The 14,840-nt window shown below is 41.5% G+C and overlaps 1 protein-coding gene and 1 pseudogene across 2 annotated transcripts in view; one reads left to right on the top strand and one right to left on the bottom strand.

The window, feature by feature from the left end:
- The window catches only part of CAMSAP2 (calmodulin regulated spectrin-associated protein family, member 2), a 122,151-nt gene extending 113,292 nt beyond the window's left edge, over nt 1-8,859 (bottom strand). Inside the window, exon 1 of one of the 2 annotated variants that reach the window (XM_006834160.1) lies at nt 8,448-8,859. In XM_006834160.1, the coding sequence (XP_006834223.1) occupies nt 8,448-8,586 (139 nt within the window). In that variant the 5' untranslated portion in view covers nt 8,587-8,859. The remainder of the gene's footprint in view (nt 1-8,447) is intronic. The other variant, XM_006834159.1, reaches the window with a different exon arrangement.
- Nucleotides 8,860-9,935: 1,076 nt separating this feature from the next.
- On the top strand, nt 9,936-14,360 carry LOC102818686 (annotated as a pseudogene).
- The last annotated feature ends 480 nt before the right edge of the window (nt 14,361-14,840 follow it).

A 14,840-nucleotide genomic window follows, 5' to 3' on the forward strand; every position in this document is an offset into this window, starting at 1 on the left:
AAACAATGTTTTGACGTAGAGGAAAGAAAAGGAAATTTTTTATTTTTTAAGGAAAAGGAAAATTATGGGAGATTTATGGTGGAAAAAACTGTTAAATGTGATGAATGAAAACAATTATTATCACAGCTAAAGCACCAGCTTATCACTAATAATGAATGCATAGTAATTAATTTAGATATAATTATAATTTATCAGTAAAAACTGGTATACACAGAAAACTAGGTATATTGGGTCTAAGAGTACCTAAATCGCAGCCCAATATGTATGTATTTTACTTCTACACTAATCAAATATAAATAGGCTTATCACAGAAAAACTACATATACTTTATTGCAATAAATATTTAAGATTTACAATGCTTTACACCTTCTCTTCATTACAACACTGCAATGAACAATAGAAGAATATAACATAAAGGTTAAAATGAAAAATTTTAGTATCATACTACATTAGACTTTTATTTTGGTTCTACCACTTACTAACTGTATGATCAAGGGCAAGTTACTTCATTCTTCTACACCTGTTTCGTCATTTATAAGAAGATACACAGTTAAGAGTTCCTAAATTCTTAAGACTACTTTCTGCTTGAATATTTGTGAAATCAGGATTTCTTTTAATTAATTTGTACTAGATGTTTAAGTACCATCAAGTCAGTTCCTATTCATAGTGACCCTGTACAGAATTTTCAAGGAGCAGCTGATAAATATGAACTGCCAACCTTGAGGTTCAAATCGACCTTGTAGTCCAGTTCGTTATCCTATAGCGCCACACCAGGACTCCCATACCAATGATGTATCCTATAGTCTTTACAGCAGTGTTTCTCAACCAGGGGTGATTATGACCCCAAGGGGCCATTTAAGAACATGTGGAGACATTTTTGTTTGTCTTAACTGAAGGGATGGAAATCTAGGGGGTATTTAGTAGATTGTGGCAAGGGATGCTGCTAAAATGCCTGCAATGCACACGAAAGTCTCCAACAACAAAGAATTATCTGCCCAGTAATTCTGTTCCTGAGAAATGAAATTAAAATATTACTTGAGAGTTGTTTTCAAAATTAAGAAAAATAATGTATATAAAATGCTCAGAATAATAACCATCAAAAAATAGTTATTAATAAATTAGTAATAATAGTTATTGTGTTGTTTTTTTTTTTAATGCAATGTTCTTCGGATAACTTATTCTATCTACCAAATAAATGCCAAACTCCTGAACTTGGCCCTTCACACAATTCTGTCCCAATTTACCATTCCAGCTGGCTCTCCTACTACCCTCATTACATAAACCTTCTTAAATAAAATTAGTCTATGTTGTTTCATCAACACTATCTAGATTTCACAATTCCATTCCTGCACACAAACACAGCCTCCACCTACAAGGCTTACTTTCCATTCAGCCTGATGCCCTTCATGGTCTTAAATACTACCTCCATTATAGAGGTGGCTGAAAGCGACCCTCCCTGCTTTGTTGCCCTCTGCATATCAGATTTGTTGTTGTTGCCGGTATGTTATGTGGAGATAAGTATCAGAAAATAAACTTTCAACAAGTATCTTCAAGACCTCCCCTATCTCTGGTTAAAAAAAAAGGGTGGCAGGGGGCCTTACCATGGTTCTTATCATATATTTCCTGCAGGCCTATAAACCAGTTTAGGCATGGCAGATGCAGTGAAATCAGAGCAGACAGGAATTTGGAAAATGTGGGTGCACCAGAACAGTAACCTGAAGGAAAAAAATGACAGATTGGAGCTCTGGAGTGAAGATTGGGTAGAGGCATGGTGAGCCCATTCAGGAGCCTGATTCAGGAGAACCTTCAAGAGCAGTTAAATCAACACTGTGGATCCTTTTGTTTGAGCAGGACACTCTTGTTTCCATCTCTGCCAATCAAGTGGTTTGGTTGCTATACAACACTCAAGCTGCCTTTTTTTTCTAAGAGGGCTATCTTTTTAGCAGAGTATCAACACATAATTTTTTCCTTTCAGATTATTGTTCTGATACAATCACATTTTACACATTTGGGTCCATTACAATTTCACTTTGTCAACCATGACTGAACCAGAAAGAACCTGTTTAAAGTCTTGGTTTCCTGAATTCCTATGTAGCACTGTGGGTTAATGCAGTGGACTGCAATGTCAGTCTGAACCTCAAGGTCAGCATTTCAAGCTCACCAGCCACTCCTTGGAAGCCCTATACAGGGTCATATGGGTTGGAACACACTTGACAGCACTTAACAACAACTATAGTGTAGCGTTGTGGGATAAAACACTGGACCCCAAGGTTGGTTTGACTGCAAGGTCAGTGGTTCAAATTCACCAGCCACAACTTGGAAACCCTAAGCAGGATCACTGTGAATTCAAACCAACAACTATAGTTATAGGAGTCCTGGTGTGGACCCCCATAGTCTGCAGAATAAGCACTGGGCAGGCAAGGTTGTTTGAATCACAAGATCAGCAGTTTAAACTTACTAGCCTAGCCACACCTCTGAAACCCTATATAAGGTCGCTATGAATCCAACTCAATTTGAAAGCATTTAACAAGAACTATGTTGTTGTTGTCAGGTGCCATCGAGTAGGAACCGACTCATAGCGACCCCATGCACAACAGAATGAAACAATGTCCGATCCTGGGCCAACCTCAGTACCGCTGCCACACTTGACACCATCAATGATGCCACCTGGCTGATCCATCTTGTTGGGGGGTCTTCCTCTTTTTCTCTGACCCTCCATCTTACCCAGCATGACATCCTTCTCCAGCGACTGTAGTTACAACAACAATTATAGTTACATACATTTATCCTATCTCCTTTACTAGAGCATTTGTTCTTAGAAGAGTGATAAAGAGTTTAAACCTGAAGCATGTGGCACTGCTCATCAGACCACCCCTCTTGAAACTTCCTTCTACCAGGACTTCAGTTATCTTACACTTTCTTCATTCACTTCCTAATGCTCTGATTGGTCTAATCCTTCTTCCTGTTCCTCAGCACCCTCTGTCTCCCAACCCCCATTTTAAATATTCACCACCCAGAATTCTGACTCAGCTTTCTCCTCTCCCTCTACAATTTCATACGATTCCAATTTCAACTATACTATGATATGTGCTGGAGTCCTGGTGTGGCGCTGTACCAGATTGCAAATCCATTTGAACTGCAAGGTCGGCGGTTCAAACTCACCAGCTGCTCCTCGGAAATCCTATACAGGGTCGCTATGGGTCAGAATCAACTCAACAGCACTTAACAACCACAAAGTCAGCTTGAACCGCAAGGTAGGCAGTTCAAATCTACCAGCCACTCCTCGGAAACCCTGTACAGGGTCACTATGAGTCAGAACTGATTCGACAGAACTTAACAACAACAATAGAAGACTCCCAAACTGTTCTTTCTAGTCTCAACCACTCTCTAATATTCTACACCTAATTTTCTAACTACCTATTTCATTGAATTTCTCACAGTATTCAGTCAACACACCAAGTTCAAGGTGCCCAAAAGCAAAGGTGCCTTCCTTTCCAACTTGCTTCTTTTGCTATCTCTGTCAATAGGATCATGATTCATCCTCCCAGTCACCAAATCTTAAAAGATAAAGTAACCTCTTTCTCCTAAAAAACCTCAGGTAACCTCTTCCTCTTATATATTCCCTTTTCATCTAAGCTATTCACACCAGGAGTCTCGTTTTTGTTAAGTGCCGTTGAGTCAATTCCAACCCATAGCGATCCTGTATAGGTTTCCGAGGAGCAGCTGGTGAGATTGAACCACCGACCTTTGCAGTCTGGCACATTAACCCACAGGGCCACAACAGGACTCCAATGAGTCTCATGTTGTTGTTGTTAAGTACTGTGGAGTTGGTTCCGACTCATAGTGACCCTGCACAGGGTTTCTGAGGCTGTAAATCTTTACGGGAGCAGAAAGCCTCATCTTTCTCCCATGGAACAGCTGATAGTTTCAAACTGCTGACCTTGCAGTTAGCAGCCTGATTCGTAACCACTACGCTACCAGAGCTATGTACCCCAAATTCAGCTATTCCAAAATACTGGCACCTGATTTCAGAAGCTAAGCGGAGTTGGAGACCTACAGGTACTCTAGGCTGTAGACCCCTGGTGTGGCACTGTGGGACAAGCACTGAACTGCTAACTGTAAGGTTAGCAGATTAAAGCCACCAGGCACTCCTCAGAAACCCTACATATAGTTCCTATGAATCGAAACCGACTCAATGGCACTAACAATTATCTCTACATTTTTTTCTATCCTTTGTCTCTTCTGCATTTTTTTTTTTTTAATTCTAACCTTATGGTATAGCGGTTAAAAGCATAGAATGAATTCAGATACTCCAGGTTCAAATCCCAGCAGCATTAGTTAAGTGGGCTTTGGACAAGTTCCTTTGCCTCTGGGGCCTTACTTTCCTCATCAATAAAATTAGAGTAATAATAGTTTCACCTCATAAGGCTATCATAAGGATTTAAATGAGATAATATGCATAATTAGCACAGTAATTACAAATAAATATTAGCAGTTTTATCATTTCCACCCTACTTCAAGCCTTCATCATCATTTGCCTGGGCTTTTGCAATGACTTCCTAAACTGGACTCTCTACTACTGTAGTTACTATTAGGTGTTCTTGAATAGGTTCCGACTCACAGCGACCCTACGTACACAAGAACGAAACACGACCTAGTCCTGTGCTGTACTCACAATCATTGCTATGTTTGAGTCCACTGTTGCAACCATTGTGCCAATCCATCATCTTGCTGAGGGTCTTCCTCCTCGTTTTTGCTAACCCTCTATTTACCAGTCATGATGTCCTTCTCCAGGGAGTCTGCTACTAGCCTCTCTCAACCACAATTTTACCCACTGTTCTCACAATCTTCATGTAAGAATAAAATTTTATCTAGGATTTTGACAACAAAAGCAAAAGGATGAACAAAGAAATGTACCCAGGTATATTTATAGTAGTAAATAATATTGATAAACTCAATGGAATGAGAAGGGCAAATTGTTGACAAGGTTGTAACAGTGGAGTTCTAAGCTGAGTTGCTAACCTTAAGGTCAGCAGTTCAAATATACCAGTCGTTCCTCAGGAGAAGGATGAGACTTTCTGCTCCCGTAAAGATTTACAGCCTCAGAAGCCCTACACAGGGTTGCTGTGCATTGGAACTGACTCAGTGGCACACCATCACCACCATCACCACCAAGGTTGAAACAATACGCTGAGATTATGAAGTGGGCCTTGAATTCTTTGTTAAGGATTCCAAAATTAATAAATTTAGTAAGGAAGACTGTCACAAAACATTTTGTACTTACCATTTGACACAAAGGATTTAAGGTGACAGAACATTTAAATTAAAGCTAACAGTAGAATGTTGTTGTTGTTAAGCGCCAATGAGTCGGTTCCGACCCATAGCGACCCTGTATAGGGTTTCTGAGGAGCAGCTGGTGAGCTTGAACCGCCAACCTTGCAGTTTAAACGGTTTGCAGTCAAGCTCACCAGCTGCTCCTAGGAAACCCTATACAGGGTCGCTGTAGGGTGGAACCAACTCTACGGTACTTAACAACAACCCTAAAGATGGCTTGATTTTTTAAATGACTAGCTGAATGTCATAACACCTTTAAAACTAACGCGGAGCTCTAGTAGCGCTGTGGTTACGAATTGGCTGTGAACCTTAAGGCCAGCAGTTCGAAACTACCAGCTGCTCCGCAAAAGAACAATGAGGGGTTCTGCTCCCATAAAGATTTACAGCCTCGAAAACCCTGTACAGTGTCGCTATTGGTCAGAATCGACTCAACAGCACTTAACAACAACAACAACATTAACCTTTGCTGCACAACAGTATCTGCAAGAAATAAAAAACATTTACAGCAAAAGAAATGAAAATCCTACCATTTTTTTCTCTGTTCACTCCATTTATTACTAATCACTCTCTTAAAGTCTTCTAAACTTGTTTTTCATTCTATTTTGAATGTGGGCTTTTATCCATTCCCACAGCTGCTAAGGCAAATGTAACTAAGTAACAGTAATCATCTAAACTTATCTGTATGAAAGTGAGTTAAGATTGTCACACAGTACAAAAACAAACAAAAGACGTAGCATATACTATCTGCACATTTTCATTGTTGTAGGAAAAAAAGGATTATCTTGCAGAGTGGTGTAGTATAAAAAGCAAATCAGAGTCAGTTAGAAAAACCTGAGCTAGAATAGATGTTTTCATCTTGGGTCAATGAATCTCTCTGAGCCTGTTTCTTCATCTGCAAAATGAGAATATAATTTACCTACTATACATAGAATAGCATGTCCATCTTGACCAATAACTTATCCTTTAAAGTCAGAAAGAATTCAAATAAATACTCATCTACACCACTTACAAACTACGTGATAGTAGGAAAATTGCTTAACCTCTCTGTGCACTGACTTTTTTTAAAAAAAATTAGGAAACACAATAACCATATCCAAGAATTCCAAATGTACAACTTTATGCAAAGCATATATTACAATGCCTGGCACACCACAGAATTTCATAGATACTAGATTCCCTTCACTTCCTTTTTTAATACATTTTTTTCAATGTGTATTCATCAAGTCCTCTAAAATCAAGTAAATTGCCCGACATACAGCCAGAAAGTAGGACATTTTCTGGTTAGTAGTGTTTTGTAAAGAATCCAGATCAAAATTTAGACATCTGTACTAAAAGAATCCTCTAACTGCAGGGGGAAAAAAAGATTTTTGTTATCTCCCCTGGCTTCCATTTAGTACAGATTACTTTTCGACATAGGCTACTGTGTAACTTTCTATCTTTTCTAAACACTTAAACAGCCTTCATTTCCACTCTAAGTAGATATTAGTTTCAATATGCTACTAAATTAGCACTAAAATATATCTGTTATTCTCACTGCTGGTATCATTGGTGCCAGAAATGTAAAAAGCAGTAATGTTTTGTGCTTCTTCTTAAGTGCTGATATTCTACCTACATATATGGCTTCTAGTAAATAAGTAAAATTGAAATTATCTCAGTGATTGATTATATATATATATATTCCTAATGCCAGGTGTTGAACCAGTAGCATCTTTTTACTTTAATATCAAAACATGAGAAACAAAGGCTATCATAAACATGCAATCATGTCAATGTGGTAATTTCCACAAAACGAACTCAAATACTTTTTCAAACATTAAGACTCATCTGCTATTCAATAAAATGTGCAAACCCGGGAAATGCTCAGCTGTATATTAATTTAGGTAGGAAGAGTAGGCTAAAGCATTTACCTACATATTTTCGGTGGTTCAAACCTACCAGCTGCTCCTAGGAAACCCTACACAGAGCCTCTATGAATGGGAACTGACTGACAGCATGTAACACAACAAAATTTTTCTAAATAAGCTATTCTCCACACACAAAAAAAAACAACCCTATATTTAACATCTGGAGTAAAGTTTTTAAAAACTAAGAAACTTTTCAATAAATATTTCTCAGAACCAAAACTCATCAACTAGGAACAGAAATCTTGCCAATTACTCTTAAAAGTTACTATACAGGAACATCTTAAAATGAAAAATAGCTCTCTGATTATTTAGCATTCTACAACATGGGCTCCAAAAGCAAAAGCTAAAAGGAATTGGACAGTCGGCCCTTTTCCTGTTATTTTACAAAGACTAGGTAAAGGAAGACGTTTTGAATTGCTTCTGTACCATATACAATTTCTGTGTCAACCGCACATTCCCTCAAAAACCTCTATTTATTAATGTTTTTAATTAAAAAAGGAGGGGTTTTGTTGTTGCTGTTGTTGTTTCTCTTAATTTGTGAGGCCAAAATAAGTTGTTTCAGAAAAAGGAATATGTATCACCGGTAATATCAAAGAAAATATAGCACACTACAGTCAACACACTAAATGTTCGTTTTAAATAACTGGCTTATTATTAAAGCTTGGAATGCGTGTGGAGAGATGATACCGGCTTAAAGGGCAACAAAAATTAATAGCTCTTGGACACAGGCCCCTTACATAGGAGCCTGGAGAGCAGCCATCATCACAAACGTCAAAACCTGGTGGATACCCTGCTTCTTCCAATAATAAAGAAACCCACTCAGATTTCCTGGTGGTGTGATCACAATTATGACAGAGGGGAAAATGTATGCAACGCATAGAGGAAAATAGCATAAATCAAAACCAGTCTATGTGAAAATATGACAACATTGCTGACAGAACCAAAAATTAAGAAATTTTAAAAACCACTTTTGCTCTCCAATCCAAGAAGTCTGGTCAAATGCCACCTGACCAGTTTAGGGCCCCTCCTTCATTTAAGACCAAGCCTGCTTTCTGCATTTCTCCTTTCTTTCTCCTCTCTTCCTAGGGTCGTCCATCAGATACCCCAGAGTCTGGACATAAAGACACCCATGGAGAATTCGATCATGGGAAACAAAAACCGGGATGAGTACATCCTAAGTAGGTGGGGTGACTAGTAGGCACTACTTACCTGTCCCAAAGGCTTTGGCCACCAACCAGGCCAGATTGCAGGCGATTTTGGCCCTGGCGAAATCATAGTGGTCAAAGGGTTTGATGGCAGGAACAATGAAGGTCTTTCGCACCTCCCTGGGGTCTGCAGCATCCCCCATCTTTCTCGGCAGCTCTTCGGGGTGTCCGGCTTCTAACCTTCACATGGTGAGGCCTCGCCGCCGCGGGGGTCGGGAGGGGAGGAGAGGCGGGATCAAACCATTGGGGCCGGGGCGAGGCCCGCCCGGGCGGCGACGGCCGACAAGCTCAGCTGTCCGCACGGTTCTCCGGCCGCCTCCCGCGGGAGCCGCCGCCGCTCCTCCTGGACATAGGAATTTGGCGACGCCGCGTCCGTCCCTCCGTCCGTCGGTCGGTCGGTGTGAGCGTCCGCCCCGCGCCCCTCCGAGCCACCCGCCCTGCGAGCGAGCGAGTGAACGAGGCCGCCTCCCCTTTGTCTCCGTTTAGTCACACGGGCTTGGGGGCGGGAGGAGGCTGCAAGGGCCGGGAATTTTGGGGGGTGGAATCTTCAACAATCACATTGTAGAAAAGGTCCCTGCCATCGCCAGGCCCGCACGCCCCCGCCCGCCTGCTTCCCTCCCTCCCCGCCGGGCGGGGAAAGCCCTCTAGATCCCGGCGGGCAGAGCAGGAAGAGCGGGGCGCGCGGCGGGGGTGGCCCACTCGGCGCAGCCCGGCCGGGGGCGTCAGGAGACGAAGCCCAACGAAACGTCAAAATCACTGCGGCAGCCCGGCTGCCCGCCGCCCGCGCCCTCCTCCGCGATCCCCGCCCGTCGCCGTCTCCGCCTTCTCCGGCCGCCGTCGCTGCCACCGCCCCCCGGCTCTTCCTCCCAGCTGATTGCGAAGGCAGCGGCCTGCGAGAGGCCGTAAATCCCGAGTTCTCAGTTCCTGTCTTATCAGTTGTGCCCTAGTATGTATATATATATTTTTTTGCCCCTTTGCAGCCGGGATCGGCAGTTCAGTCTCAGCAGCCGCCGCCACCGCCGCTGCCGCTGCGGTTTTCCGGCTGCGGCACTGGATGGAGAGAGCAGATGCGGGAACTGAGCATGCGCCTTCACGCGGCCCCGGCCCGCCGCGCCTCTCGCCCCCGCCCCGCTTGCTTTCTGCCGGGCGATCCCGGCCCCGCGGCCCGACCCACTGAGCATGCTCAGCCTCGCGCTTTTTGCCCCACTCCCCCCACGCCGTTTCCTCCCCCCAACCCCCTCCCACCACCACGCTCCGGCCGGGCGCGGTGAGGCTGATTTTCAGTCATTTCTGAGCGTGCTGGCTTGAGTGGACATCCTCCTCATCCTCTGGTTTGGGCTGCTGCTGCTGCTTACGCTGCTGAAAGAGGAAAGGGAGGGAAGGTAGGAGAGAAAAATGCCTAGCAGTAGCTTTATGTTTTAGTTTTTCAGTGGTTAAGCAAAGGGAATATTTATTACAATGCCTCTTCAGTGGCACACACTTTGTTGCGACCATGACGACTAATCCCATTAGTTCTCACAGTAACCCTAAAGGGGTAGATATTATCTCTTGATGATCACGAAATTATAGAAAGGGGAAGGGATTTAGGTCATATGGGGCTGAACTAGCATTGAGGATCCCTGTGGCTTCCAACCTGGATTAATGCAAGGTTATTACTTAACTGGACGCTCTCCACTGGAACTTTATTGGGAATATCCATCCATGCCAGCTCATTCCGTCAGAATAAAGCATAAATTGTTTCAGAGAGCAAACAACAGGCTCCATGATCTGGCCTCTACAGCCCTTTATAGCTTTTTTCCAGAACCGCCCTCCATTCTTCAAAAGAGGCATGCTTTCTCACATCTGCCGATCTGGCTTATTCCTACCTAACCTTCAGGCCCCTCCACAGTAGTCCCTTCCTCCAGGAGGCTTCCGTTACTGTTTGTGCGGGACACTGGGTTGTCATACACGTCTCTCCTACTGTCCCCAGAGCACCCTGTTGTACTTCTGGCAGAGCACTTGCCACACTGTATGACAATCATCAGGTATTTGTCTTTATCGCTAATAACAGAATCTATCTCCAATACCTATATAATGCCAACCCCATAGTAGTTGCCCAAGTAATGGGACTGAGAATGAATAGCGTTGTTGTTAAGTGCCCTCTGGTCAGTTCTGACTCCTAGTGACCCTAGATAGGGTTTCTGAGTCTTTGCAAGGCAGAAAGCCACATGTTTTCCCCCACGGAGAATAGTATTATCGTTAACACTTAATATACTTATATGACTTATTTAACCCTTTACAACAACTAATTTTAATACATTATAATAACTGTTTGATTAATATTAGAGACTAAGGAGTCCTGGTGTGTCGACAACGTAGGATAGGTACTGGACTGCAAACTATAAGGTCAACATTTCAAAATCACCAGCCAGTTCTCAGAAACTCTATACAGGGTCCCTACAAATCCAAATCAACTGGAAGACCGTTTAACTAAAAAGAAAATGAATAAGGGTGAATAATGAGTCCTGATGTGGTGCTGTAGGATAAGCACTGGACTGCTGCTAACCACAAGATCAGCGGTTCAAACCTACCAGCCACTCCTCAGAAATCCTATACAGAACCTATGAGACTATAAGTCCGAACCGGCTCAACCACATTTAACAACAACAAAGGATGAATAGTATCATAGTCAATACTTATTGCACACTTAATTTGATTCTTTCAACTTTTACATCATCTAATTTTAATAAGTGTTCAAAAATCCTATATTGTCCTCATTTCGTAGATGAACATCCTAAGGATAAAAAAAAATTTTTTGTTAAAGTTAAATTTTCCCATCTCACACAATTTGTAAGTGACAGAGTTTATTTGAATCCAAATAATTTCATTCCAGAGCCTATGATTTGAACTACCTTTTGTTATGTGCCATCACATCCAACTCAACAACACTGTGGGACAGAGTAGAGCTACCCCATGGGCTTTCTAGGCTATAATCTTTACAGGAGCAGATTATTAGGTCTTTTCTCCCATGAAGCCTCTGAGTGTGTTCAAACTGCTGCTGACCTTTGGGTCAGCATTGCTCCATGAAAAGTATTAAACATTGCTCCAGGAAAACTACTTCTTGTTGTTGTTAAGTACCATCAAGTCACTTCCGACTCATATCAACTCTGTAAAGGGTTTCCAAGGAGCAGCTGGTAGGTTTGAACTGTCAGCCTTTTGATTAACAGTCAATGCTTTTCCTACAGCACCTCACCAGGATTTTTTTTTTTTTAATCTGTTATCTGTCCACAAGATAAAAACAAGCCTACGAAGCATGAGCATGGGGGGCTTTGGACACTGGTATACAAAAGGGCAACTCATCCACAAGCAGGCCCCTTTGATCTTGTTTAATCCCTACATGCTTGCTTTCTTGAGCCTAGTAGAGCACCTATAGCTAATTTAGCCTTCCTAAGGAGCTCTGGTAGCGTAGTGGTTACGAATCGGAAGTTCAGCAGTTCGAAACTACCAGCTGCTCCGCGGGAGAAAGATGAGGCGATCTGCTCCCGTAAAGATTTACAGCCTCGGAAACCCTATTCAGGGTCGCTATGGGTCGAAACCGACTCGACGGCAATTAACAACAACAACAATGTCAGATAGGAAAAGAAAGTGAAAAGAATACTTTTTCACGCAACAGTTTGTCTCTGTTCATCTGGAACAACAGAGGAAGAGGAGTCAGGAATAGGAGAAAGAAATGGAATGTGTGCTAATTACCTCCTAGAACAATCTTCTCCTTTGCCATAAGACCAGAACTGAATGGTGCCCAGCTCTCATTACTGAACTTTCTTTGGTTTTTAATAATATTATTTTGTGCTTTCAGTGAAGGTTTGCTCACCAGTTTCGATTCTCATTAAGCAATTTCTACATGAATTGCTCAATTTCTACATACATAAAATACTGGTTACATTCTTTTAGATGCTTGAAAATTCTCATTGTTTCCAGTCTGGTTGTTTCCATTAATCTAGTTTCCCTGCTTCTTTACATTCTCATCTTTGTTTTAAAATTATTGACTGATTACATACAGGTCAATTTTTAAAGGAGCACCGTACTCACAGATGATCATTTTTATTCTATGATCCAATTTGTTATTTCACTAATATCACTGAAAAATGTTATCAAAGATTCTATAGAAGAATCCTGATAAAAGGGAAAATGAATTAAGAGAATTGTAACAGAATATTGAGAACAAATGTTTGATAACAAACTGGATAACTTAGATGAGAATGGATAAATTCTTAGAAGCATTCAATCTATACAAACAGACTCAAGAGGACATAGCAAATCTCAACAGAAGGATAAGTGAAAAGATCTAACCAAGGATTAAAAAAAAAATCCCAACCAAAAAGTCATGAACTAAATGACTTCATGTAAGAACTCTGTCAAACATTCAGAGAAGAATTGACACCAATACTGTTTAAACTCTTCCAAAAGATGAAGAAGGAGGAAATAGTCTCTGATTCATTCTATGAAGCCAACATAACCCTGATACACCATAGATGCCACAAGAAAAGAAACGTGCAGGCCAATATCTCTAATGAGTATACATGTAAAATGCCTCAACAAAATATGAGCAAAAAGAATCCAACAATAGCACATTAGAGTCCTGCATGATCATCAAGTGGGATTTAGTCCAAGAATCCAGGGATAGTTCAACATTAGAAAATCAATCAACATAGTATACCACATCAGTTGTCGATAGTGTCATCAAGTCGGTTCCAACCCATAGTGACCCTACATAGGGTTTCCAAGGAACAGCTGGTGAACCACCGACCTTGCAGTTTAAACGGCTTTGCAGTCTGGTGCATTAACCCACAGCACCACACCAGGACTCCACCACATCAGTAGAACAAAGGAAAATAACCGTGTGATCATTTCTATATATACAATAAAAGATTTTGATAAAATTCAACACCAATTTTTTTTTTTTTTTTTTTTTTTTTTACTTTATGTTGTGAATTGAGTGAAGGTTTACAGACAAGACCATCAGTTCTACATTCAACAAACAATACACTTTGTTTCATCACAGTGATGGCAATCCGCCCCCTCCCGGAAAACAACAGTTATCCTGCTTCCTCCCTGTGGCTCATATCTCCATTCCACTCATCCATACATTACTAGTGATGTTGTTCCCCTTATATACTGCTTGACTGAAAGTTGGACCACAGTGGTGAGTTTCTTTCCAGACCTGAAACACGTTCAGAAGGTTATGAGATAAGAAGACATTAGTGAGATATGGTTTAAATATGAAGGCACACCACTGAAATGGCTTATCCAATTGGTTTGCTATTTGATCAGTTCTCCCTTGGAACATTGCAACACATTTTAAGAGTTTTCCAGAAAAGGACCTTTTGCACTGTCCACTAAAGATGTGATTGAAGCTCATTTTGTGTCTTATATGAAAGAAGCTGATGCTTCAAGTCATCAATGAAATGCAGAAAACAAACATCACAAGCAACTCTGGATGGGATTTCAATATGATAGAACTGAGTAGTTTTGAAACTCATGGAATATCCTGCAGAAGAAAATGGATTTAGTTGTATTATTTTAGAATATATTGGGATGTGGTGCTGTAGGATAAGCACTGAACTGGTAACCATGAGGTAGGCAGTTCAAACCACCAGCCATTCTTAGAAACTCAATACTTGGTGACTATGAGTCAGAACCAACTCAATGGCACACAACAATAGGATGACAAATAAATGACCTTTCATTCAGAAGCTCTTTCATTCTGTGGCTGCAGATGGACAGTTGTGTACACTAGAAAATCTCCTCGAAGAAGTTTGTCCCTCTGCTTTTGCTCCTGAAAATGGGAGGGTGGGGGGTGGGGGGTGGGGGACATCAAGTAATGATTCATGGAATTGAGCCTATGCTGGAAACACCTCTGCAGTGGTTAAGTGGTTGAATCTCAGGTTCCTCCAGTCCCTTTCTGGAAACCCAGTCTCTCTCTTTTTTTAAAAAATAATTTTGAATTTTCCACATATTCTGCCACTCTATCAATGACCTTCTAATGTGAACCCTTTCAGAGCTGTTGGTACTAGTAGCTAGGCACCATCTAGTTCTGCTGGTCTCAGGGTCATGGAAACTGATGTTCACATGTTCCATTAGTCCATTCGACTAATAGATTCCAGTCATCTTCAGTTCTCTTCACTGTCCTTTCAGCCACACATAGAGAAACCAATAGCTGCACCTTAGATGGCCACTCATGAGCTTTTAAGATCCCAGATGCTACTCACCAAGTTAGGATGTAGAACATTGTCTTTGTGGACTGTGTTATGCCAATTGGCCATGGTGTCCCCTGAGACTGTGATCCTGAGCCCCATACCCAGCTTTTACTCATTACCCTAAGATGTTTGATAATATCTAAGTTTTCATCATTTTGCCT

The sequence above is a fragment of the Chrysochloris asiatica genome, unplaced genomic scaffold, assembly GCF_000296735.1.
Source record: "Chrysochloris asiatica unplaced genomic scaffold, ChrAsi1.0 scaffold00009, whole genome shotgun sequence".
In the NCBI taxonomy this organism is placed as follows: domain Eukaryota; kingdom Metazoa; phylum Chordata; class Mammalia; order Afrosoricida; family Chrysochloridae; genus Chrysochloris; species Chrysochloris asiatica.